Genomic DNA, 27,393 nt, shown 5'->3' with positions numbered 1-27,393 from the left:
GAAGGTTTTATTGAAGAGCAAGCCGTAGCAAAGTCCGAACGGATGGCTAAACCGAAGCAGGGTCTTGCGGAGACAGAGGTCAGGAACCAGAAGGGTAGTCAGACGAAGCCAGGAACAGGAACCAACGGGGTAGTCAGACGAAGGCCGGAATCAGGAACCAACGGGGTAGTCAGACGAAGCCTGAATCAGGAACCAACGGGGTAGTCAGACGAGGCCAGGATCAGGAACCAGAAGCAGCAGCAGTCTTGGAAGCATGTGAACACAGGAGGACCAAGCAAGGAACTGAAGCCACAGACCTCCTATATATATGAGCTAGGCATCCAGCTCCTCCCAGTGGGAAGGAGGAGCCGCAGGGTGGGAGGCTACAAGAAAACCCAGAAACCAAGATGGCCGCCAGCACATGTCAAACGAAGGGAACAGCAAGGAGGTAAGACCATGACAGTACCTCCCCCTCAAGGGCCCCTCCTCCGCGGAGTAAGGAACGGTTTCTGAGGGAAGCGTGCGTGGAAGGCTCGGAGCAAGACAGGAGCATGGACATCTGCGGAGGGAACCCAGGAACGCTCCTCTGGACCATAACCACGCCAATGGACCAAAAACTGCACCCGGCCGCGGACCAGGCGTGAGTCCAGGATATTGCTCACCTCATACTCCTCACGATTGCCCACTTGGACCGGACGAGGCCGAGGAATCGAGGAAGTGAAACGATTACACACCAGTGGCTTCAACAGGGAGACATGAAACACGTTGGAGATCCGCATGCCAGGAGGAAGCGCAAGGGCATAGGCTACCGGGTTTACCCTGCGAAGCACTCGGAAGGGACCAACAAAGCGAGGCGCCAGCTTGGGAGTGGGCACTCGAAGGTTGAGGTTGCGGGTGGATAACCATACGCGGTCTCCGACCTGGTAGGAAGGAGCGGGCGCTCGTCTGCGATCAGCCTGGAGTTTCTGGCGCTGCGCAGAGACCTCAAGGGACCTCTGGATCTGTACCCAAGAAGCACGTAGGACGGAAAGGTGATCCTCCACAGCCGGAATATCCTGGGGAGAGAATACCTCCGGTAACACGGCAGGTTGGAACCCATAATTGGCCATGAAGGGAGACGTCCCAGAGGAAGAGTTCACCGCCGTGTTCCTGGCAAACTCAGCCCAAGGCAGGAGGTCAACCCAATTGTCTTGGTGATCGGAGACATAGCAACGAAGGAATTGCTCCAAGGCCTGATTGGATCGTTCTGCGGCCCCATTGGACTGAGGGTGGTAGGCCGAGGAGAAAGAGAGATGAATCCCCAACTGGGAGCAAAAGGCGCGCCAGAACCTGGACACAAACTGACTCCCCCGATCCGACACAATCTCCTTGGGCAAACCGTGCAACCGGAAGACCTCCCTGGCAAAAATCGAGGCCAACTCTTGTGCAGAGGGTAACTTCTTGAGAGGAACACAGTGGCACATTTTGGAAAACCGATCCACAATCATGAGAATGACCGTATGGCCTCGGGATGCAGGGAGGTCCACAATGAAATCCATCCCCAGGTGTGACCATGGACGCTCCCCGGTGGCTATGGGTTGCAAAAGGCCCAACGGAAGGTGCCGAGGGGACTTACTCTGGGCACAAACGGAGCATGCCGCTACATATGCGGCGATGTCGGAACGTAGAGAAGGCCACCAGAACAGACGTGAAACCGCCCAGGACAGCTGATTCTTTCCAGGGTGCCCCGCGGCCTTGGAGTTATGGTAGGTTCGCAACAACCGAGTGCGCAACTCCTCAGGCACAAAACATCTGCCGTTGGGTCTCCCAGAGGGAGCACCAGATTGAGCCGTCCAAAATCTGCTCACCCAGAGGAGAAGTCAGGCTGGTGCGAATAGCGGCCAGGATCTGATTCGGGGGTATGACCGTAGTCGGAATCGACTCCTCCCCGGACAGCTCGGAGTACTGCCGTGATAAGGCATCCGCTCTGATGTTCTTGGAGCCGGGTAGGTAGGAGACCACGTAATTAAAACGTGACAAGAACAGAGCCCATCTGGCCTGACGTGGTGTCAATCTCTTGGCCTCAGAGAGGTAGGTCAGATTCTTGTGGTCCGTCAGGATGAGAACCGGAACCACCGAGACCTCGAGCAAGTGCCTCCATTCTTTAAGGGCCTGCACGATGGCCAATAACTCCCTGTAACCAATCTGATAGTTGGACTCCGCGGAAGACAGTTTCCGGGAGTAAAACCCACAAGGAAGCAGAGGACCCTCTGGTGTTCTACGCTGAGACAGGAGGGCGCCTACTCCCGTCTCAGACGCGTCCACCTCGAGGACAAAAGGCAACCCAGGGTTGGGATGCGACAGAATCGGAGCCGACACAAAGGCGGACTTTAGAGCCTCAAAAGCTCGGATGGCCTCGAGCGGCCAGACCTGAGGATTACTGCCCTTCCTGGTCAGATCCGTGAGAGGCTTGGCTAGCATGGAAAAGTCCCTGATGAACTTCCGATAATAATTGGCGAAGCCCAAAAAGCGCTGCAGGGCACGAAGCCCACTGGGCTGGGGCCACTGTAAGACAGCCGAAACCTTCTCAGGATCCATGGAGAACCCCTCAGCGGAAATGATGTAACCTAAGAAAGTTACCTGGGATCGGTGAAATTCGCATTTCTCAAGCTTACCGAACAGCTTGTTCTCTCGTAAGCGTTGCAACACTCGTCTGACATCCAGAATGTGGGCCTCCATGGATGCAGAATATACCAAGATGTCATCCAAATAGACCACCACACACTGCTGCAACAGGTCACGGAAAACATCGTTGATGAATTCCTGGAAGACTGCGGGCGCATTGCACAACCCAAAGGGCATAACCAAGGATTCATAATGACCGGTCCTGGTGTTAAACGCGGTCTTCCACTCATCGCCCGCCTTGATCCTTACCAGGTTATATGCCGCCCTCAGGTCGAGTTTGGTAAAGACCGTGGCCCCTTTGAGGCGATCGAACAGCTCGGAAATCAAGGGTATCGGGTAAGCGTTCTTGATCGTGATGCGATTGAGACCCCTGTAATCGATGCAAGGCCTCAACTCGCCGCCCTTCTTTTTCACAAAGAAAAATCCAGCCCCTGCCGGGGACGAGGATTTGCGAATGTGTCCGCGTGAAAGCGCCTCCCTCACGTACTCCTCCATGGCCTCATTCTCCGCTACCGACAGTGGATAGACTTTGCCACGAGGAGGAACGACACCGGATTGTAACTCTATGGCACAATTGTATGGGCGGTGCGGAGGTAGGGCAACCGCGCGCACCTTATCGAATACATCCCGGTACTCTTCGTATTCAGGAGGCAACAGAGAGTCCGAGGAAGTACACAGCAACTTGACAGGCCCATGGATGCAACTAGCCCCACACTGCGGTGACCACGAGAGGATCTCGACCGATCTCCAATCGAAAGTCGGATTATGCTTCTGGAGCCAGGGGTACCCCAAGACCACCGAGTAGTGTGGAGACGAAATAACCTGGAGACAGACCGACTCTCTGTGAACGGCACCAATGGCCATCCCCACTGGAAGGGTCTCATGAGTCACGTGTGGCGGCAGAAGGGGTCTGCCGTCTATCGCCTCAAGAGCCAGTGGGGAACCTCGAGGCTGCAGAGGAATGGAATTGGCGGCAACGAACACTCTATCAATGAACAAACCACCAGCACCAGAGTCCACCAACGCCTGGGTCGTCACCGAGCCCCCGACCCAGGAGAGGACAACCGTGATCAGTGGTTTGTCAACACGGGAAACCGGGGACGAGGAGACTCCACCCAAGATCTGCCCCCGACAGGACCTCAGGTGCGAGCGTTCTCCCGGACGGTTCGGACATGCCAACCGAAAATGCCCACCGAGACCACAGTACATGCATCGGCCCTCGCGTCTCCGGAGTGCCCTCTCCCCCTCAGACAGGCGAGCAAACCCCCGCTGCATGGGTTCACCCCCAGACAAGTCATCCCCAGGAGGCGTGGGAGGAGAGGGAGGCACGGGTGGGACAGCAAACGTAGGCGCCAATCTGTTAGGAGACCTCCGCAGGCTCTCCTTAAAGGAAGGTCTCTCCCTGAGTCTGGTGTCAATCAAAATCAGGAAAGAAATAAGAGACTCGAGCTCCACTGGTAGGTCCTTAGCTGCAACCTCATCCTTCAAGGCATCCGAGAGACCATGAGAGAAAGCAGCGACCAGAGCCTCATTATTCCAGCCCACCTCTGCTGCCAGGGTACGAAACTCAATGGCGTATTCAGCTACGGATCGTGAACCCTGTCTGATGGACATAAGGAGCTTCGCAGCAGAGGCAGCACGAGCCGGCACATCGAATACCTTCCGAAGAGAAGCAACAAAACCGGAAAACTCGGCAACCACCGGATTGTTGTTCTCCCACAAAGGGCTGGCCCAGGCCAAGGCCTTGTCCGAGAGCAGCGAGATCAAGAAGCCCACCCTTGATCTCTCAGTAGGAAAGGCATGTGGCAGCAACTCGAAGTAAATGCCCACCTGGTTAAGGAAACCTCGGCACTGAGTTGGCTCTCCCCCAAAGCGCTGTGGAAGGGGGGCAGAACCGGTCATACCCTGAAACACCACAGGCGCAGCAACAGGTGTCAGGGTAGACTCTGGCGCAACAACCGGAGCGGCAGTAGGAGCGGGCCCAGGAGCGACAACCGACCCATCGGCAACGGAAGCTAAATGAGCCGTGCGTTCAAGCAGGGTTTGCAACGCCACAGCGAACCGACCCAACAGGTGATCCTGCTGATCAAGTCTGGCAACCAGCGTAGGTAGCGAGGGATGGCCCTGTACCGTCAGAATTCATGGCTTGGTCCTAATGTCATGGAACCATGAACCAGACGTACAACAAGAGATAAGTGGAAAATAAGAAGGTTTTATTGAAGAGCAAGCCGTAGCAAAGTCCGAACGGATGGCTAAACCGAAGCAGGGTCTTGCGGAGACAGAGGTCAGGAACCAGAAGGGTAGTCAGACGAAGCCAGGAACAGGAACCAACGGGGTAGTCAGACGAAGGCCGGAATCAGGAACCAACGGGGTAGTCAGACTAAGCCGGAATCAGGAACCAACGGGGTAGTCAGACGAGGCCAGGATCAGGAACCAGAAGCAGCAGCAGTCTTGGAAGCATGTGAACACAGGAGGACCAAGCAAGGAACTGAAGCCACAGACCTCCTATATATATGAGCTAGGCATCCAGCTCCTCCCAGTGGGAAGGAGGAGCCGCAGGGTGGGAGGCTACAAGAAAACCCAGAAACCAAGATGGCCGCCAGCACATGTCAAACGAAGGGAACAGCAAGGAGGTAAGACTATGACACTTCTATTGGCTAATAAGGGTCATGTGCATGGTTGTTAGGATACGAGTGAAGAACCTGCAAGCTCCTATTGGCTAATATATTTTTGGGGAAATAGCTCAAGAATCGTAAATCCTAGATAGCTGAGACCTGGTCCAAATCCTAAGATCCTGATGTACCTATGTGCCAAATTGGTGCAGATCAGTCCACTTGTTTGGCCATGCATAAAGAACATTAATATAAAGTATATATGTATACAGGGGTGCACCACCAATGAGGCCAGGTGAGGTGATCGCCTCAGACAGCACCAGTGAGGAGCAAGAGTGGGGCAGAGGAAGGGCCATGGGCAATTGGGGGGGGCACCATTTCAGTTTTCGTCTCAGGCAGCAAAAAGGCTAGGTGCGCCCCTGTATGTATGTATGTATATATATATATATATATATATATATATATATATATATATATATATATATGGTATATAGAGCAATGTACTGCTATGTGAGGTATGAGGTATTATAGATGCAGTGTGTACAGATAAATAGTATATACAACAATGTACTGATATATGAGGTACAAGGTATAATAGATGCCGTGTGTACAGATATATAGTATATAAAACAGTGTACTGATATATGAGAAGTACAAGGTATAATAGATGCCGTGTGTACAGATATATAGTATATAAAACAGTGTACTGATATATGAGAAGTACAAGGTATAATAGATGCAGTGTGTACAGATACATAGAATATACAGCAGTGTACTGATATGAGAAGTACAAGGTATAATAGATGCAGTGTGTACATGTACAGATATATAGTATATACAGCAGAGTACTGATGTGAGGTATGAGGTATCATAGATGCAGTGAGTAAAGATATACAGACGTGGACAAAATTGTTGGTACCCTTTGGTCAATGAAAGAAAAAGTCACAATGGTCACAGAAATAACTTTAATCTGACAAAAGTAATAATAAATTAAAATTCTATAAATGTTAACCAATGAAAGTCAGACATTGTTTTTCAACCATGCTTCAACAGAATTATGTAAAAAAATAAACTCATGAAACAGGCATGGACAAAAATGATGGTACCCCTAGAAAACACAGAACATAATGTGACCAAAGGGACATGTTAATTCAAGGTGTGTCCACTAATTAGCATCACAGGTGTCTACAACCTTGTAATCAGCCATTGGGCCTATATATATGGCTCCAGGTAATCACTGTGTTGTTTGGTGATATGGTGTGTACCACACTCGACATGGACCAGAGGAAGCAAAGGAAAGAGCTGTCTCAAGAGATCAGAAAGAAAATTATAGACAAGCATGTTAAAGGTAAAGGCTATAAGACCATCTCCAAGCAACTAGATGTTCCTGTGAGTACAGTTGCACATATTATTCATAAGTTTAAGATCCATGGGACTGTAGCCAACCTCCCTGGACGTGGCCGCAGGAGGAAAATTGATGACAAATCTAAGAGACGGATAATCCGAATGGTAACAAAAGAGCCTAGAAAGACTTCTAAAGAGATTCAAGGTGAACTTCATGCTCAAGGAACATCAGTGTCAGATCGCACCATCCGTCGTTGTTTGAGCCAAAGTGGACTACATGGGAGACGACCAAGGAGGACACCATTGTTGAAAACGAATCATAAAAAAGCAAGACTGGAATATGCCAAACTACATGTTGACAAGCCACAAAGCTTCTGGGAGAATGTCCTGTGGACAGATGAGACAAAAATCGAAGTTTTTGCCAAGGCACATCAGCTGTATGTTCACAGACGAAAAAATGAAGCATATCAAGAAAAGAACACTGTCCCTACTGTGAAACATGGAGGAGGCTCTGTTATGTTCTGGGGCTGCTTTGCTGCGTCTGGCACAGGGTGTCTTGAATCTGTGCAGGGTACAATGAAATCTCAAGACTATCAAGGAATTCTAGAGAGAAATGTACTAGCCAGTGTCAGAAAGCTTGGTCTCAGTCGCAGGTCATGGGTCTTGCAACAGGACAATGACCCAAAACACACCGCTAAAAACACCCAAGAATGGCTAAGAGGAAAAAATTGGACTATTCTAAAGTGGCCTTCTATGAGCCCTGACCTCAATCCTATTGAGCATCTTTGGAAGGAGCTGAAACATGCAGTCTGGAAAAGGCACCCTTCAAACCGGACACAACTGGAGCAGTTTGCTCATGAGGAGTGGGCCAAAATACCTGCTGAGAGGTGCAGATGTCTCATTGACAGTTACAGGAAGCGTTTGATTGCAGTGATTGCCTCAAAAGGTTGCGCAACAAAATATTAAGTTAGGGGTACCATCATTTTTGTCCATGCCTGTTTCATGAGTTTATTTTTTTACATAATTCTGTTGAAGCATGGTTGAAAAACAATGTCTGACTTTCATTGGTTAACATTTATAGAATTTTAATTTATTATTACTTTTGTCAGATTAAAGTTATTTCTGTGACCATTGTGACTTTTTCTTTCATTGACCAAAGGGTACCAACAATTTTGTCCACGTCTGTATGTGGTCAGTTAAACATTTTGGTCACTGTATAAGGTACATGAGGTAGTGGTGGTTGTAACTGTCTGCAGTACTATATATTAGTAAGGTATGATGAGCAAAAACAAGGAATGGGGAGGAACCCCCATGAAGAGAAAAAAGGGAGGAACACCTCTTACCACCACTCCATTCTAGTCTCAATGGAGAGCTTATTGAGCAGTTCTTCTGCAATTTGTTGGGGGTTGAAGGACCTATGATAATGTCATCACAGGTCCTGGCAGATGTACCTTTCTACCCTGGGAACTACACTATTCTCAGTAGAGTTCATTTACTAGATGTACAGGACCTGTGATGACATCATCACAGGTCCTTTATATTTCTCTACTGATGATAGGGATTCTAGAATGAAGCTGGATGGGAGCCTGTATTGAATATAATTAAGGAACCAGGCCTTTGATTTACTGAGGGTCCCCCTTCCCCATGAGCCCCATAGCAGCTGCATGGTCTGCCTCCATTGGAGGTATGCCACTATGTGACACCCGAAATGTAGCAGAAAAGTCACAAAAAAGTTGCATCCCATGCTAGGCAGACCCCTTGTGCATCTTTTAGGACTAAATCATACAACACAGTTCAGTTGCACCAAATACATGTAAATTGTGCACCATTTCATAAATTTGGTGCAACCACACAATGTTAACCAGAATTAAAAGTGATATGAAAATTATCTCAAGTGATAAATGACCACCTTTAGTGTGTAAAATGAGTGACAAATATTGTAGGATGCAGATTTATTTACTCGCTTATTATGTTTAGCTTGTGCATTTAGTTTAACAGTCCTTGTCACTGGTCCTTCGTAAGAATATTCCATCTTACCACCTTGTTTTTGTAGTCTAAAATATAGACAATGTCAAATGAAAAACGTTATCCTAACCAGCCTGTCACATTTATGCATGTAATATACCAATAATTATTTTTTATTTTTTTACTAGATCCTCCTGAAATTGCAGGCAGTGAAAGCATTAGGAATGTTTCTGTCATAGCTGGAAATGAAGCTAAACTGGAGTGTAGGGTGAAAGGAAAACCCTTCCCTCATATCCACTGGTTGAAAGATAATAGGTAAGATTATAAAGGAACAGATATAATCGACTAATTCTCTACATAACAAATGAAATATCTCTACTTTCAAATATTATTTGGAACGGCTTATACAATGAGGTCAAAAGCGATGGGAAGTGCCCATCTTTTCACGGATTTGGTGGACGATTGCAGTATATTATATATGATAATTGTTGGAGAAATTAGCCAGTGAAAACACATCCCACACCCCTGCCGATCAACTTTGGCAGTGCAGCAAATGCGCTACAGGCGTGTGCTGGAGGAGACTAGCAGTGGGCTGACCTATCACAGTGGTGGTGAACCTATGGCACGCATGCCAGAGGAGCACTTAGAGCCCCCCTCTCTGGGGGCAGGCAACTTTGTATGGGCCGTGTTTAGGGTTGCCACCTGTGCACTATTACTAATGAGTGCTTTCATTGTGGAGCGCTTATTAGTACAGCTTTTGCCCCTCCCCCTCTTCTGCTTGTGTTAAAAAATAAATAAATAAAACTCACCTCATCCATTTCATTGCACTACAGGGAACACTCGCTACTCACTGGATGCGCAGGACAAGACCTGACCTCCAGTGTGATGATGTTGCTCAGAATTGACTTTAAGCATCAGGACCTGCAAAACGTCATCACGCTGGAGCGCAGGTCTTGTCCTGCGCATCCAGGGAGCAGTGAGTGATCACTGGCATGCAATCAAATGGATGAGTTTAATTATTTTTTTTTGCACAACAAGAGTGGGGAAGGGGGCATTAATAATACTGTGGCCTCTAATAGGGGCTTTCTTAATACTGAGGGCCACTAATGGGACATTTTTAATACTGGGGGAGCGAACGGGGGCATTCATTTTACTGGGGCCTGTGTTAAGTCACGTCAGCTTAACTTGGCTGAGTTTGGACACTCAGTCTCTAAAAGGTTCGCCATCACTGACCCATCAGGTTCTGATCCTGGGACTTGTTGCTCTATTTAAACCCCTTCCTGGCCTTATACCAGTCCACACTGATAGTCTCTGACTCACTAGCTGTGTTCCTGGTTGCATATATTGGATTACTATTGTTTTGACCTCTGCTTGTTCTTTTGACCTCTCTCTGTCTAAAGTATTGGTACCTAGTTTTTTGTCTGGTTCTGATCTCGGCTTGGCTATTTGACTATTCTCTGTCTCTCGATTTGTTAACCTCTTCAGGACACATAACGTACCGGTATGTCATGATGTCCTGGTACTTAAGGACACATGACGTACCGGTACGTCATGTGTTGTTCCGATCACTGCCGCCCGGCCGGCGGTGATCGGAACAAGGTGCCTGCTCAAATCATTGAGCAGGCACCTCGGCTAAATGCGCTGGTGACCCCCCCATGTTTGATGCGCTTTTTGCAGTTTCTGATCCCCGCGGTCCCTGACCCCTGAATGATATTATGTGGGCGGGTGGTGCAGGGGGAGGGTTGCGGGTGCGGTACCCACTAACCATCCTTGAATAATTGTTGGTGGTTAGTGGGTATACCAGGGTGCCAGCACATTGCTGGCACCCTAGTATAAACGGCTGACATCGCATCAACGTACGGACCGCTGTATGGAAAAGGTTAACAGCACAGGGAGCTCCCTCTCCAATCGGGGGGCTGCTGTGCCTTTGCAGCCCCCCGATGGAGAGGGAGAGAGCCCCCAGACAGTCCCCACCAGCCCCGTCCTCACCCTTCCCCATCTGCAAAGTTGTGGCAGACAGGGAAGGTTCCCATGGCAACAGGATGCCTTCTCAGGCGTCCTGCTCTCCATGGTGATGAACAGATCTGTGCTGAAGGCATAGATCTGTTCAGACAAAATGTAAGTAAAATACAGTGCAGTACCCTATATAGTGTACTGTACTGTATCATATAGACATCAGACCCACTGGATCTTTAAGAACCAAGTGGGTCTGGGTAAAAAAAAAAGAAAAAAAAAGTGAAAAAAAAGTAAAAATAAAAAAACACATTTATCACTAAAAAATAAAATTCCCTACACATGTTTGGTATCGCCGTGTCCGTAACGACCTGATCTATAAAAAGGTAATGTTACTTTACCCAAACGGTGAACGCCATAAAAATGAGACCCTACTTAAGATAATCGCCCAAAAACTGAAAAAACTATGGCTCTTAGACTATGGAAACACTAAAACATGATTTTTTTTGTTTAAAAAATAAAATCATTGTGTAAAACGTACATAAATAAAAATAAAGTATACATATTAGGTATCGCCGTGTCCGTATCGACCGGCTCTATAACAATATCACATGACCTAACCCCTCAGGTGACCACCGTAAAAAAAAAAAAAAAAAGTGTAAAAAAAGCCATTTTTTTCCCATCTTACGTCACAAAAGGTTTAATAGCAAGCGATCAAAAAGTCATATGCACCCCAAAATAGTGCCAATCGAACTGTCATCTCATCCCTACTTAAGATAATCGCCCAAAACCTGTAAAAACTATGGCTCTTAGACTATGGAGACACTAAAACATTTTTTTGTTTTAAAAAGGAAATCATTGTGTAAAACTTACATAAATAAAAAAAATTGTATACATATTAGGTATTGCCGCGTCCGTGAAAACCTGCTCTATAAAATTACCACATGATCTAACCTGTCAGATGAATGTTGTAAATAACCAAAAAGAAAACGTGCCAAAAAGCTATTTCTTGTTACCTTGCCGCACAAAAAGTGTAATATAGAGCAACCAAAAATCATATGTACCCTAAACTAGTACCAACAAAACTGCCACCCTATCCCGTAGTTTCTAAAATGGGGTCACTTTTTTAGAGTTTCTACTCTAGGGGTGCATCAGGGGGGCTTTAAATGGGACATGGTTTCAGAAAAACCAGTCCAGCAAAATCTGCCTTCAAAAAACCGTATGGCGTTCCTTTCCTTCTGCGCCCTGCCGTGTGCCCGTAAAGCAGTTTACGACCACATATGGGGTGTTTCTGTAAACTACAGAATTAGGGCCATAAATAATGAGTTTTGTTTGGCTGTTAACCCTTGCTTTGTAACTGGAAAAAAAAATATTAAAATGGAAAATCTGCCAAAAAAGTGAAATTTGGAAATTGTATTTCTATTTTCCATTAATTCTTGTGCAACACCTAAAGGGTTAAAAAAAGTTTGTAAAATCAGTTTTGAATACCTTGAGGGGTGTAGTTTCTTAGATGGGGTCACTTTTATGGAGTTTCTACTCTAGGGGTGCATCAGGGGGCTTCAAATGGGACATGGTGTAAATAAACCAGTCCAGCAAAATCTGCCTTCCAAAAATAAAACGGCGCACCTTTCACTCTACGCCCGCTGTGTGGCCGTACAGTAGTTTGCGGCCACATATGGTGTGTTTCTGTAAATGGCAGAATCAGGGCAATAAAGATACAGTCTTGTTTGGCTGTTAACCCTTGCTTTGTTAGTGGGAAAAATGGGTTAAAATGGAAAATTAGGCAAAAAAATGTAATTCTCAAATTTCATCCCCATTTGCCAATAACTCTTGTGCAACACCTAAAGGGTTAACAAAGTTTGTAAAATCAGTTTTGAATACCTTGAGGGGTGTAGTTTATAGAATGGGGCCATTTTTGGGTGGTTTCTTTTGTTTAAGCCTTGCAAAGTGACTTCAGACCTGTAGTGGTCCCTAAAAATTGGATTTCTGAAATATTTCAAGATTTGCTTCTAAACTTCTAAGCCTTGTAACATCCCCAAAAAATAAAATATCATTCCCAAAATAATTCAAACATGAAGTAGACATATGGGGAATGTAAAGTCATCACAATTTTTGGGGGTATTACTATGTATTACAGAAGTAGAGAAACTGAAACTTTTTCCAAATTTTTCCAAATCTTTGGTAAATTTGGTATTATTTTGTGCAAGAAAAAAAAATGTTGACTTCATTTTACCAGTGTCATGAAGTACAATATGTGACGAAAAAACAATCTCAGAACGGCCTGGATAAGTCAAAGCGTTTTAAAGTTATCAGCACTTAAAGTGACACTGGTCAGATTTGCAGATAATTGCCTGGTCCTTAAGGTGAAATAAGGCTGTGTCCCTAAGGGGTTAAGTTGTCCTCCTGGTTCTAACCCATTTCATGACTCTGTCTCTGTGTTTTACTTTTGTCCCTTGGTGTTTGTCTCGCACCTTAGTAAAGTTGGGAATGTCAATCAGTTGCAGAGCAGAAACTTAGAGTTTGCACTGCAAGTAGGCAGGGAAAATGGGCAGGGGTCTAGTTAGGGCACAATGTCTGTGTTTTCCCTACCTACTGACATTACAAGTTACTTTAGAACTGCATCTATTAAAGTGGATACTGCAGTACTCAATGGATGGGGCTGTTTAGTTCCAGTGGTTGTTTCAGGTGACAAAGCTACTCTCAAACAACTGATGGGGGGGGGGGGGTTGCAGGGTGTTGTACCCCACCGATCTTATATTGATGACCTGTCCTGTGGATAGGCCACCAATATAACATTTTCTGAAAACCCCTTTTATATAAATACATATCAACATTTTTGGGGTAAAAAATTTAACTAAATTAATAATTTTATGGAGGAAAGACATTTGCCATACCATAAAGTAAAGGAGCATTATATCAGCTATATGGTGGGACCATGGGCTAAGATTTCCTGTGGGACTGGTCAAATAAAATGTTTAATAGCCATTGAAGTTTAATAGCCACAAGAAGTTAATTCATCTAATATGGTGTATGGTCCAACTCTCTATTTAGGAGCATTATTACTAATAGTCAATAATAAATCATACATATATCTGTACTTAATTATTTAGCATCGATCGAGGAGGTCCTTTTCCTTGGAAATTTCCTGCTCAACTTATCTACCTATAAGGAAATGTCCATCTTAACAACCTTTTTTTAATTCCAAAAATCTAAACTGAAAAGGGAGCAGATGAGCTGTAATTACAAAACAAGGGACATTCTTAATAAAGACTATTTGCATAGTGTAAATAGGTTTTCCTCCTGAGCTACAATATTGATGACCTAACCTTAGGATACGCCACATCATTATCAGTGAATTGATGGTCCAACTCTTCATACCCCGCTGGCCAACTAACTCAAAGTAAGATGAGCTCTGTCTGGTAAAAATAAAAGGGGATGAGGCTTTCTTGGGGACGATGGATCTTTTAGCCAGTAGATCGGTGGGGTTTCTGGAGGTCAACCCCCACTAATCTGATACTGATCAACTGCCATGAGGACAAGATTGTAGTCCAGGAAACCTCTTTAATTTGTATGAACATTTATTTTTATGTAACATATTAAAGCTGTCACAGCTTCTCTTCTAGTGATCATTCTTTTCTGTTTATTACTATGATATGGCATGGAGTCACACACTCCTCATATGCATATGGCATTGCCCTGTAGGTTCTTACTAATACAGATATTCAAGATATAACAATTACAGAATGGATGTGAATTACTGACAGATGGGCACATAGCAAAGAAGCACTGTATGTATTTAGAAAATGATAAAACTTCATTTGGATGCATTGAAACAACATTTGGCCCAGTAGTTCAGTACAATTACAAATACAGTGAGGTGGAAGCACCTACGGCTCATTTGCATTAGGGTTCACATTTTCCTATGGGAAATGTATAATGGCTGACATACAAGTACAGTGCTCCCTCACATAACAAAATTAATTTGTTTGGGAACAACCATTGTAACTTCAAGTTCCTGTAAATTTAGAACAGAAACTCAATGGAAAATTAGCAACTCAAAATGTCTGACAGATATAATAAATACACATATTAATGACAAACAAGCATATAAATAATAAAGATAAAGCAAGTTCTTAGGCTACTTTCACACTTGCGTTTTTCTTTACCGGCATAAAGTTCCGTCCTAGGGGCTCTATACCGGAAAAGAACTTCTGAATGGAGAGTAATCTGTTCAGGATGCATCAGGATGTCTTCAGTTCAGTCATTTTGACTGATCAGGATGGAGATAATACCGCAGCACGCTATAGTTTCATCTCCGGCCAAAAACCTGAACACTTGCCTGAATTTTTTTCCATAGGAATGTATTAGTGCCAGATCCGGCATTAAAAATACCAGCATGCCGGATCCGCCCTTCCATGCGCAGACCGAAAAAAAGGGAAAAAAATAAATGTCGGATCCGTTTTTCCGGATGACACCGGAAAGACAGATCTGGCATTTCAATGCATTTGTAAGACGGATCAGGCATTTTTCAGACTGCCGGTGACGGAACTGCTTGCCGGATCACTCTGCCGTAAGTGTGAAAGTAGCCTTAGAAAGAAATTCATCTTCGAGCAACTCCTTTTTCAAAATTTACAAAATTCTTATCTGTTTCCCTATGCAGTATGTACTTTGAAATAATGTTTACAGGTGAACATACCCTTCAAGAGCCCCAAAAAGTGCACTTTAACCCAAAGTTAAAAATGCCATAGTAGATTTATTGAAATCAATGATTGACATTCCTTTGTATAAATTGTAATGGTTCTGTTAATGTGGCTGACTTTTTTTTTTTTATAACCTTTTGATATCTTTTTATTGCAGATTACTTGTTGTGGGAGATCCTAATATAATCATTTTGGAAAAGGGACAAGTTCTTTACATAAAAAATACACATCCAAGTGACAGTGGATACTATAAATGTGTAGCATCTAATTCTGCTGGATCCCAGACGAAAGAAAGCAAATTAACTGTGTTTGGTAAGATGCAAAATTCCAACCGCTTGACAAGCAGTAAAATGTCAGAAGAAATCCTTAGCACAAATAAGCAAAGCTCCATTCAGCATAGTTTGGAAATTCACTATACGTGCTGCTGTGGAGCTAAGATGGAGCATCTGGACACCATTTTGTGGTGACAGATCCATTTAGTACTGACAAAGCAGATGATGCAAGTTAATAATACTACCACGACTGTCTTACAAAGCTTATACAGGTTTCCAGGATATAAATAATGCTGGAAGGGAACCTGTCATCACACATGAAGTCCTCAAACCACCACCATAGGACTGAACAGGATAGTAATAGGTTTGCAGTGATGCCACCTAAAATGTCTACCTTCAGTATAAAGGAAAAAATAATGTAATGTGGGGGTCTCAGTAGTCATGTAGTTCTGGCTTGGAAGCAAATGATATGCAGATGTGACCTCAGTGGTTCTTTCCTTTAGGCCTCATGCACACGGCCGCAGTTTTGGCGGCTCAGATGCTGACCCATTCACTTCAATAGGGCCGCAAAATATGCGGAGAGCACTCCGTGTGCTGTCCGCATCCGTTGCACCGATCCGTGGCCCCGCAAAAAAAATATAACATGTCCTATTCTTGTCTGCGCTTTGCAGACACAAGTATTTTGCGGACACACGTATTTTGTTTCCGTGTCCGTTCCTTTTTTGTCTGCTAATGTTAATGTTGTTGTCTGCTGCTGAGTGTTTTGGGTCATTGTCATGCTGAAATGTCCACTGGTGCCCAAGGCCAAGTTTCTCTGCAGACTGCCCAATGTCGTTGAGAATCCTCATGTATTGCTCTTTTTTCATGGTATCGTTTACTGTGATTAGGTTCCCTGGTCCATTGTCTGAACCCCCCCCCCCCCCCCAAAGCATTAGGGTACCACCACCATGTTTGACAGTGGGGATGTGTTCTTTGGGTTGCCTTTTTACGCCAAATGAAGGAAACATCATTGTGACCAAACAATTACATTTTTGTTTCATCTGACCATAACACAGAAGACCAGAAGTCGTCTTCTTTGTCCAGATGAGCTTTTGCAAAGGCCAAGCGAGCTTTTTTGTGCCTTATCTGGAGAAGTGGCGTCCTCCTTGGTCTGCCAGGGGTATGAATAATTATGGGCAGCACTGTATCTCTCCTGAGAAACAAGAGAAATAATGACTCCTCCGTCTTATCTCTGGGCGCAGGAGACTGGGGGCCTATCAAGGAATCCCCCGCCTCCCCAGTGGGCCAGTCCGAGCCTGCATAGGCGGACTGTTGCCGTGTGTGCGCAGTATTTACATGATACATCTGCACTGAGAGCACTCATAGCTAGGTGGGGAATGTTTGTACCTCATAGGTGCACAGGGTAGGTTTTAAAGCTGCTTTGAGAGTAGCTCTATGACAATGTGAGAAAGGAAGTTCAAAGTTACAAGGCCCATAATGGTAATAAAAGTTTAGGAAGACGAGACACGCACCAGTAGTAGCACATATCTTTAACCCCTTCAGGATGCGTCGATTTTCCATTTTTGCGTTTTGTTTTTTTACTTCTTGCCTTCCCAGAACCATAGCTTTATTATTTTTCTATTCACATAGCCATATGAGGGCTTGTTGTTTTTGTGGGACAAGTTGTACTTTCTAATGGCAATATTTAATATTGCATACAATGTAGTAGAAAGCTGGAAAAAAAATAAAAATGGGGTGGAATTGGATTTTTTTTTGATTCTGCCACAGTTTTATGGCTTTTGTTTTTGCGACGTTTCCTATGCCTACTACCCTTTTACCTTCATTCACAAGGTCAGTACAATTACGGTTCTACCACATTTGTAAAGTTTTGTTTTAAATCTGAAAAAAATTAAAAACTTCGGAATTTTTTATTTTTAGCACCGTATTCAGAGCCGTGTGATGGCTCATTTATTGCAGAGTGATCTGTACTTTTCAGTGTACCATGGGATGTATGTCACTTTTTATTTACTTTTTGGGGAGGTTAAGTGACAAAAAAATGGCAAATCGGCCATTTTGAATTATTTTCTGTTGTCATATGGGATAAATATTTAAATTTTTTAATAGTACGGGTATTTTTACATGTGGCAATGACTATGATGTTTTTTAATTGCTTATTTAAATTTTTTTGGGGAGAGGGAGGTGATTTGAACGTATATATTTTTAAAAACTTTAAACCATACACTAGGTGACTATAACATGCATTATTAGATTGCAACTTATATTCTGTAACACATATCTATGCATTACAGAATACAGGATTCAGTATATTCCATTGCTGTGCTGCCACCTGCAAGCCAGCATTGGAATACAGGCTCAGGCCTATTACTAGTAATGGCCGCCTTCCATGAGCTCAGCTAGGACTCCCGATTTTAGCGCTCCCATTGCCGCTATTACATTTGACCACAGCATCTGAGGGGTTAAATTGTTGTCATTGGCATTATTGCCAATCGCAGCCATTAACCCCGGACCTCTACTGCTGAAAATAGCAGAAACCCAGCTATGGCACCCTCTATACAAGTCCAGAAGATATATATCTTTATTTCATCATGTGTATTTACACTCTTTACAGGGAACTTCTGGACAATCCCTTTAAATGTCATTATTAATGAAATGTTGTACAACGATCTAATGTATGCTATGCTTCAGTTCCTCACTGTGTTCAAGATATTTGTTTGCATTCAGGGAATAAGGATACATACCCAGGCTGGAGGGATGGGACGCACCTAGTCCTATAACAAAACACCAAATCAAAAGCGCACATATGATATTACACAAAAATGTATTAGTAGAACAAATCATACAACAAACAACATATCACAAAATAAAATAATTAGCAGCAATACATGAAGGTACTATGACAGTATTAGTTCACCCTGGTCATTCAAGGCCGCATTGTCACATCTACATAGGGTATACTGTGCCAGTATTTATTATACACATATCATTTACAATCCTTTAAAGTGCACCTATGTACCCATCTAGCTACAAATAATATTGCACTATTCCCATAAGTAGCCATAGCAGTAGCTATTGTAACCTTACAGAGAAAAACCCCAACAGGAATTAACCTGATAGGTTGGAATACTACCCCGTATACCTTAGTAAGGACAAAACAAACATTGAATGATAAGTGCAAAAAGTAGCATAAGAGAACAATACAGACCAGAGGCCAGGAGTGAACACTAACCCCGACGCGCGTTTCACCTTGCTTCCTCTTTTTACACCTAGTCCTATAGTAAGGCTACATTCACATCTCTGTTTTTGCTGGATCAGCAAAAACACTAACGTCATAATAATACAACCGACTGCATCTGTTATAAATCAGGTTGTATTATCTCTAAAATAGCCATGATGGATCTGTCTTTTGTGTCAGAGAAAATGGATCGGTCACCATTGACTTACATTGGGAGTCATGACCTTTGTGTGCGTCACGGGAACACAATTAAATAGAACGGGATGCATGCGGTACTTTTGTTTCCATCTAGAAAAAAACTGCTGGATCCATCAAAACTTATGCAAACTGATGGCATTTGTCATACGGATCAGGATCAGGATCCATCTGACAAATGCATTGAAATGACGGATCCGTTTCTCCGGTGTCATCCGGAAAAATTGATCCGCAATTTATTTATCACATTTTTTGGCGGTCTGAGCATGTGCAGACTGCAAAAACGGATCCGTCTTGCTGGAACACTCGGGGCCGGGGCCGGAATAAATACATTTCAATTGTAAAAAATGTGGTATTATCTCCGTCCTGAAAAGGCAAAAAGACTGAACTGAAGACATCCTGATCAGTTCTTTTTCGGTATTGAGCCCCTAGGACAGAACTCAATGCCGGAAAATAATAACGCTAGTGTGAAAGTACCCTAAACGGTAAAGTGAATGCACCTGTATTTATATAGGGATTATGCTTTATTCTGATAATAAAGCATAGTCACTAGAAGAATGTGGGTCCATTCACTTTACCGTTTAGGGTACTTTCACACTAGCGTTATTCTTTTCCAGCATTGAGTTCTGTCCTAGGATCTTCATCTGTTTCTAAGCGACGTATTACATAGAGACTGTTCCCTTGAAATAAAAGTCCAAATTAACACTTGCGTACTAGATACAAAATATCTAAATGGCATTTCTTAAATATTTCCTTTTTCTAGTTCCACCCAGCATTAAGGATGGAAACTCCACCACAGAGTTATCATTTATAGTGAATAGTGAAATCATCTTGGAATGTGATGCCAGGGGAATTCCACACCCGACAATGACATGGAATAAAGATGGGGAAACAATTCTTCCCAGTTCACGTGTCATCTTTATTAAGAATGGCAAATATCTTCAGATTTCTGAAGCTAAGAGAACAGATTCTGGAAGATTCACTTGCCATGTGGTTAATGTTGCAGGGAGCGCAGAGAAGGTGTATGTACTCAATATTTTTGGTAAGTTATTATATTTGTGGTAACTAAAGCCATTTTTTATGATGTTCTAAGTTGCAACAGACAGACTCCGTGAGAGATAAAGCACGAGCTCCAAGATATAATCTAAATGAGAAGTTAACAAAATAGAGTCATCTAAACCGTAATTTGGGGATATTACTGCACATGGCGGTAGTAAAGGTTGAGAACCGCTTACCAAAGTCCCCTGAGGGACTCTCCTCTATTGACTTTAAGCCATTGTTCGGTAGGATATATTTTTTTATATATGGGACAAAAATGGGCTAGAAATAAGCATTACTCACCTCGCCGATCCCCCACAGCGGCATTTCTGATGCTTGATGCTTACAGGGTCATCAGTGGTCCTGGCTCGGTGCACAAAACATGGCTGGAGATGTCTGCACAGCCAATCACTGGTCTTAGCAGGGTCCTGGCTCAGTCAGAGATTGGCTGAGCCGGCATCACCAGGCACATGTCAAGCCAGGACCAGAGGAGACCCAGTAAGCATCAAAATGGCAGCTGGTGCAGGTCAAACTGTCATACCCACAGCTCAGTCCAGTCCTGAAATCAGTTCCCTGTCACAAGAGAACCTTTGAACTCAAAAATTATATTCAGCTATGTGCTCCTGAATGGGCTGTTTATAGGGAACCTTGTGACATCAATAATGAGGCTACAGAGATGCCCCAAGCAAAGAGGGCTTGGAAGCATGCAGAGAAGGCACAATCTGCATCTCCTCTGCATGTCTATAGGTCACTTGTAATAGCTGCTACCATTACATCAATCCTATCAGTGATTTGTATCAACTCATAAATAACCTGCTCCATGTTAACCAGAGCACCCATAGTAAAAGATAAATAATAATCATAATATTATTACAATAATACAAATAGAAAATTGCTTAATATATGAGAAAAAAAAATGAAAAAAGTAAACAATGAAAAGGCTCCAATACCCCAAAATGTGCACCATGTCCACATCCACACACAGCAGTTTTAGATATTCTGTTTCTCACTAACACGTTCTGCATTAGGTGCTCAGCCATTCATTTATTCATAAGTTGAACCCAGATATACAATAATTATCCTCGGCCATCGATCTTTGCTGTTTGTACTATGGCCCTATGCACTTTGGTACCTTTACTAAAAAATAAAAATAAATATGTGGATCAATTGGATCATTGGATCAATATCATCCATGTACAGAAGCTGACATTGCTATACAATGCTGAATTGTAGGATTCATTTTTAGGGTAAATATTATTCATTGAATAACCACCTTAAAACACAGCATAAAAAATAAAGAAATTAATATTTTTTCCTTTTTTTCCTGTCCCTTTTCCCCTTATAAATTAGGCCTCATGCACTAGTGTATTACTGTACAGGAGCGGCTGCATGAAGCGCACGGCGTCATAGCAACCAATGACGCCGTGCGCTCATGCTGTCAGTAGGAATCCCGGCCGGGTTTCCACGGTCCGCTCTCGGCGCGGGACACGGCCGTGTGCATGAGGCGTAAGACCTATAAAATTCACTGAGATCTGCTGAAATCTTAATTAGTATGCAAACCCTATGGAGGAGATTTATCAAAAGGGAATATAAGAGAAGACTGGCTTAGTTGCCCATAGCAACCAATCAGATTCCCCTTTTGATTTCTCAAAGCTCCTTTGGAAAAAGAAAGGTGGAATCTGATTGGTTCCTATGGGCAACTAAGCCAATTATACTTTACACCAGTTTTGATAAATCTCCCTTTTTTTGGCCCTCATAAAAACAAACAAAAAATTTTGTGGTACACTAAGAAAAAAATCACCTTAAGGGCTCATTCAGATGGCCGTATGCTGTCCGCAAAAATTTGGATAATTTTTTTTGCGTATTAGATGCTGTCCCATTCACTTCTATGGGTCCCTTTTCTTCCATTGCACAGCTCAGCAACAAAATGAAACATGTCCTATACTTTTCCGTGAACATCAGGACATGGCCCTATTGAGGTCTATGGATTAGCAAAAAAATTGAATGCAATCCGTTTTTTTTTTTTTGCAGACAGGCTGAACTGTCCGCAAAACGGATCCGCATTTTTGTGGACAGCATACGGACGTCTGAATAAGCCCTTAGACTGCAGATTTTTAAAATGTGACATTTTGCTCTGAGCGCGAAGTATCAAAATGCCCAAATCCTTTAAAGTTGCATATTATTCAAGTCACATTTTTATTAGAAACATATTATTTTAATGTTTTTCTGTTTTATTTATTTGCGGGGCTGGGCCCCATAGTAAACTTTTGAACAAATCCCTCTTGATTCAGCATTAACATTACAACACAAAAATGTACACTATTGTATGCAGAAAGGGCCTACCCAGTAAACAGGACCAGCCCAGTCCTCCCAAGAGGAGATTAACAGGGCGATTAACCCTGCTCCTGCCAACCTTTGCAAAATAGCCAGGAAACAAACTGAATTACAATGTATACCAATAAACAATTTAAGTACAAATACAACTCATTGTATAATGGCCAGATATAGTGTTATTCCTCATGTACACACGACAGCTTATTTTGAGAATTCATCAAATGATAGACTAAGTGGTTAGAGAAGTTCTACATCTCAAAGAGTAAGTGTGCCCTGTAGATGTACTGTAGCTCATAGAAACAGGCAGAATCTAAAAGACATGGCTTTGTGTAAAGCTGCTGTACATTATATTCCGCACATTTGTTTTCTTTACAAGTTCCAGCTACAATTGATGGAGATTTGCGTAGACCACAAGATAAAAAGGTAATCGCGGGTAAACCCCTCATACTGGAGTGTGAAGCCCGGGGCCACCCATTACCACTGATAACCTGGCTAAAAGATGGAGTTCCTGTGGAGACAAATGACAACATCCGCCTTCTATACAATGGCAAGAAGCTGGAGATTAAAAATACAGCGGAGCAGGACCAAGGACAGTATACTTGTATGGCTACCAATATAGCAGGAGAGACTGAACTCAAATACAATGTCCATGTTTTAGGTTAGTTAAACATTGCAGCTTGGGGAGTAATCGCATTCTAGTCATTGTCGTCATGGAGTTGTCCGGGTTCAAAGCTGAGTGGCTTCTTCCCCCACTCAGCCCCTCTGACATGAGCTTTTTCTATAGATCCGGTGACATACCGGGTTTTCCATGGGTAAGCTAGGCGGAGGCTTCTGCCTAGCAGTGAGCCCTATGGCATCACCGGCACTAATGGGTGGGCTTTAGTGTTGCCCTAGCCTGTAAAATGGCTAGGGCAACATGGCAACAGTAAAGCCTGCCCATGTCAACGAAAAAGCCCTTGCCCTGTGCGATACAGATCCGGGCAAGGGAGAGCATCGGAGCATTGCTCATATCATAGGAGCTGTCTAGGCGAAGAAGGGGATATGTCCAGACAACTCCTTTAAATGAATGGCTGTCCTCTGGAATTATCACCTATGAGGAATAACTTTTGAAACATACATAGAAGTGTATATGTAGAATGATAGCTGAGGGCATACATATGAAGAAGTGATATTTTAAAGGGTAACTTCATCTTATTTTTAATATAATGTAGGGACAGGGATATTAAACATTTCTAAAAAAAACTTTAGTAGGGAAAGATTTTCCTTTGTAGAAAACAAGTTGTAAAGTGTCCTCTTAGCAAAGCTGAGAATTGCTAAGGAGAGTCTGTCTTCAGTTCTTCCAGCCCGTCTCTTTTGACTACCCCAGTCCCTGACTATGTACATGTGTCCTGACTATCACTGTCCATCTCCTTGTTACACACAGACATCTTCAGTGCTCAGTAAAACACTGAAGACCGAAAACACTCGCCTTAGCTCAGTTGGAGCTTTGCTAATAAGACTCTTTATACCCTGTTTTCTAGTACAAAGAAACATTCTTCCCTAATGATGTACTGTATATAAAACATGTTTAACATCTACCTCCCTACATTGTATTAAGAATAAACTGAATAAACAGATATACTGGGCCTTGAGAACAAGAAATTTTAGCAGTTCTTTCAATATATATTAATGGGTTTCCAGAGCTACACTTTTTCAAATATTCCGTTGATGCAGCCATATAAGGTATTGACTTTTTGTGTGATGAGTGGTACTTTTTATCATTTGAGTTTCATATAACACAGTATATGCAACAAAAATATAGATTTTTTTTGGGGGGGGGAGATAGCAAGTCCATATTTTCTACTGCATTCACTCTGCTGTATAATTAGCATGTTAACTTTATTTTGAAGCCCAGTACAATTATGGCAATACTAAATGTATACACATTATTTGTGTTTTACTATATTTGCAAAATAATAATACATTTATATATTTATGTATTCCACTGCCCTTTACAAATCATTAAAACATTATTTTCTTTTGTTGTCATAGTCTAAAAGCTTAGGATAGATCATTAGTACCTGATCAGTGTGGGTCAGACTACGGCATTCTTAGGATAGATCATTAGTACCTGATCAGTGGGGGTCAGACTACAGCATTCTTAGGATAGATCATTAGTACCTGATCAGTGGGGGTCAGACTACGGCATTCTTAGGATAGATCATTAGTACCTGATCAGTGGGGGTCAGACTACGGCATTCTTAGGATAGATCATTAGTACCTGATCAGTGGGGGTCAGACTACAGCATTCTTAGGATAGATCATTAGTATCTGATCAGTGGGGGTCAGACTACGGCATTCTTAGGATAGATCATTAGTACTTGATCAGTGGGGGTCAGACTCCAGCGTTCTTAGGATAGATCATTACTACCTGATCAGTGGGGGTCAGACTCCAGCATTCTTAGGATAGATCATTACTACCTGATCAGTGGGGGTCAGACTCCAGCATTCTTAGGATAGATCGTTAGTACTTGATCAGAGGGGTCAGACTCCAGCGTTCTTAGGATAGATCGTTAGTACTTGATCAGTGGGGGTCAGACTCCAGCATTCTTTGGATAGATCATTAGTACCTGATCAGTGGGGGTCAGACTCCAGCGTTCTTAGGATAGATCATTAGTACCTGATCAGTGGGGGTCAGACTACGGCATTCTTAGGATAGATCATTAGTACCTGATCAATGGGGGTCAGACTACAGCATTCTTAGGATAGATCATTAGTATCTGATCAGTGGGGGTCAGACTACGGCATTCTTAGGATAGATCATTAGTACCTGATCAGTGGGGGTCAGACTCCAGCATTCTTAGGATAGATCATTAGTACCTGATCAGTGGGGATCAGACTCCAGCATTCTTAGGATATATCGTTAGTACTTGATCAGTGGGGGTCAGACTCCAGCGTTCTTAGGATAGATCGTTAGTACTTGATCAGTGGGGGTCAGACTACGGCATTCTTTGGATAGATCATTAGTACCTGATCAGTGGGGGCAGACTACGGCATTCTTAGGATAGATCATTAGTACCTGATCAGTGGGGGTCAGACTCCAGGGTTCTTAGGATAGATCGTTAGTACCTGATCAGTGGGGGTCAGACTCCAGCGTTCTTAGGATAGATCGTTAGTACTTGATCAGTGGGGGTCAGACTCCAGCATTCTTTGGATAGATCATTAGTACCTGATCAGTGGGGGTCAGACTCCAGCGTTCTTAGGATAGATCATTAGTACCTGATCAGTGGGGGTCAGACTACGGCATTCTTAGGATAGATCGTTAGTACCTGATCAGTGGGGGTCAGACTCCAGCGTTCTTAGGATAGATCGTTAGCACTTGATCAGTGGGGGTCAGACTCCAGGGTTCTTAGGATAGATCGTTAGTACCTGATCAGTGGGGGTCAGACTCCAGCGTTCTTAGGATAGATCGTTAGTACTTGATCAGTGGGGGGTCAGACTCCAGGGTTCTTAGGATAGATCATTAGTACCTGATCAGTGGGGGTCAGACTCCAGCGTTCTTAGGATAGATCATTAGTACCTGATCAGTGGGGGTCAGACTACGGCATTCTTAGGATAGATCATTAGTACCTGATCAATGGGGGTCAGACTACAGCATTCTTAGGATAGATCATTAGTATCTGATCAGTGGGGGTCAGACTACGGCATTCTTAGGATAGATCATTAGTACCTGATCAGTGGGGGTCAGACTCCAGCATTCTTAGGATAGATCATTAGTACCTGATCAGTGGGGATCAGACTCCAGCATTCTTAGGATATATCGTTAGTACTTGATCAGTGGGAGTCAGACTCCAGCATTCTTTGGATAGATCATTACTACCTGATCAGTGGGGGTCAGACTCCAGCATTCTTAGGATAGATCGTTAGTACTTGATCAGTGGGGGTCAGACTCCAGCGTTCTTAGGATAGATCGTTAGTACTTGATCAGTGGGGGTCAGACTCCAGCATTCTTTGGATAGATCATTAGTACCTGATCAGTGGGGGTCAGACTCCAGCGTTCTTAGGATAGATCATTAGTACCTGATCAGTGGGGGTCAGACTCCAGCGTTCTTAGGATAGATCATTAGTACCTGATCAGTGGGGGTCAGACTACAGCATTCTTAGGATAGATCATTAGTACCTGATCAATGGGGGTCAGACTACAGCATTCTTAGGATAGATCATTAGTATCTGATCAGTGGGGGTCAGACTACGGCATTCTTAGGATAGATCATTAGTACCTGATCAGTGGGGGTCAGACTCCAGCATTCTTAGGATAGATCATTAGTACCTGATCAGTGGGGATCAGACTCCAGCATTCTTAGGATATATCGTTAGTACTTGATCAGTGGGGGTCAGACTACGGCATTCTTTGGATAGATCATTAGTACCTGATCAGTGGGGGTCAGACTACGGCATTCTTAGGATAGATCATTAGTACCTGATCAGTGGGGGTCAGACTCCAGGGTTCTTAGGATAGATCGTTAGTACTTGATCAGTGGGGGGTCAGACTCCAGGGTTCTTAGGATAGATCATTAGTACCTGATCAGTGGGGGTCAGACTCCAGCGTTCTTAGGATAGATCGTTAGTACTTGATCAGTGGGGGTCAGACTACGGCATTCTTTGGATAGATCATTAGTACCTGATCAGTGGGGGTCAGACTACGGCATTCTTAGGATAGATCATTAGTACCTGATCAGTGGGGGTCAGACTCCAGGGTTCTTAGGATAGATCGTTAGTACTTGATCAGTGGGGGTCAGACTCCAGCGTTCTTAGGATAGATCGTTAGTACTTGATCAGTGGGGGGTCAGACTCCAGGGTTCTTAGGATAGATCATTAGTACCTGATCAGTGGGGGTCAGACTCCAGCGTTCTTAGGATAGATCGTTAGTACTTGATCAGTGGGGGTCATACTACGGCATTCTTTGGATAGATCATTAGTACCTGATCAGTGGGGGTCAGACTACGGCATTCTTAGGATAGATCATTAGTACCTGATCAGTGGGGGTCAGACTCCAGGGTTCTTAGGATAGATCGTTAGTACTTGATCAGTGGGGGTCAGACTCCAGCGTTCTTAGGATAGATCGT

At 43.6% G+C, this 27,393-nt stretch overlaps 1 protein-coding gene across 1 annotated transcript in view; it reads left to right on the top strand.

Annotated features, from left to right (window-relative positions):
• HMCN1 (hemicentin 1) overlaps positions 1-27,393 on the top strand; it is a 655,003-nt gene that overhangs the window by 147,451 nt on the left and 480,159 nt on the right. Inside the window, 4 exon segments of the mRNA XM_044300627.1 lie at positions 8,753-8,879; positions 15,375-15,529; positions 19,680-19,958; positions 22,665-22,946. Coding sequence (XP_044156562.1) covers positions 8,753-8,879; positions 15,375-15,529; positions 19,680-19,958; positions 22,665-22,946 — 843 coding nt within the window.

Source organism: Bufo gargarizans, chromosome 7, assembly GCF_014858855.1.
Source record: "Bufo gargarizans isolate SCDJY-AF-19 chromosome 7, ASM1485885v1, whole genome shotgun sequence".
Lineage (NCBI taxonomy): Eukaryota > Metazoa > Chordata > Amphibia > Anura > Bufonidae > Bufo > Bufo gargarizans.
This window is presented reverse-complemented; position numbering and strand designations above follow the sequence as displayed.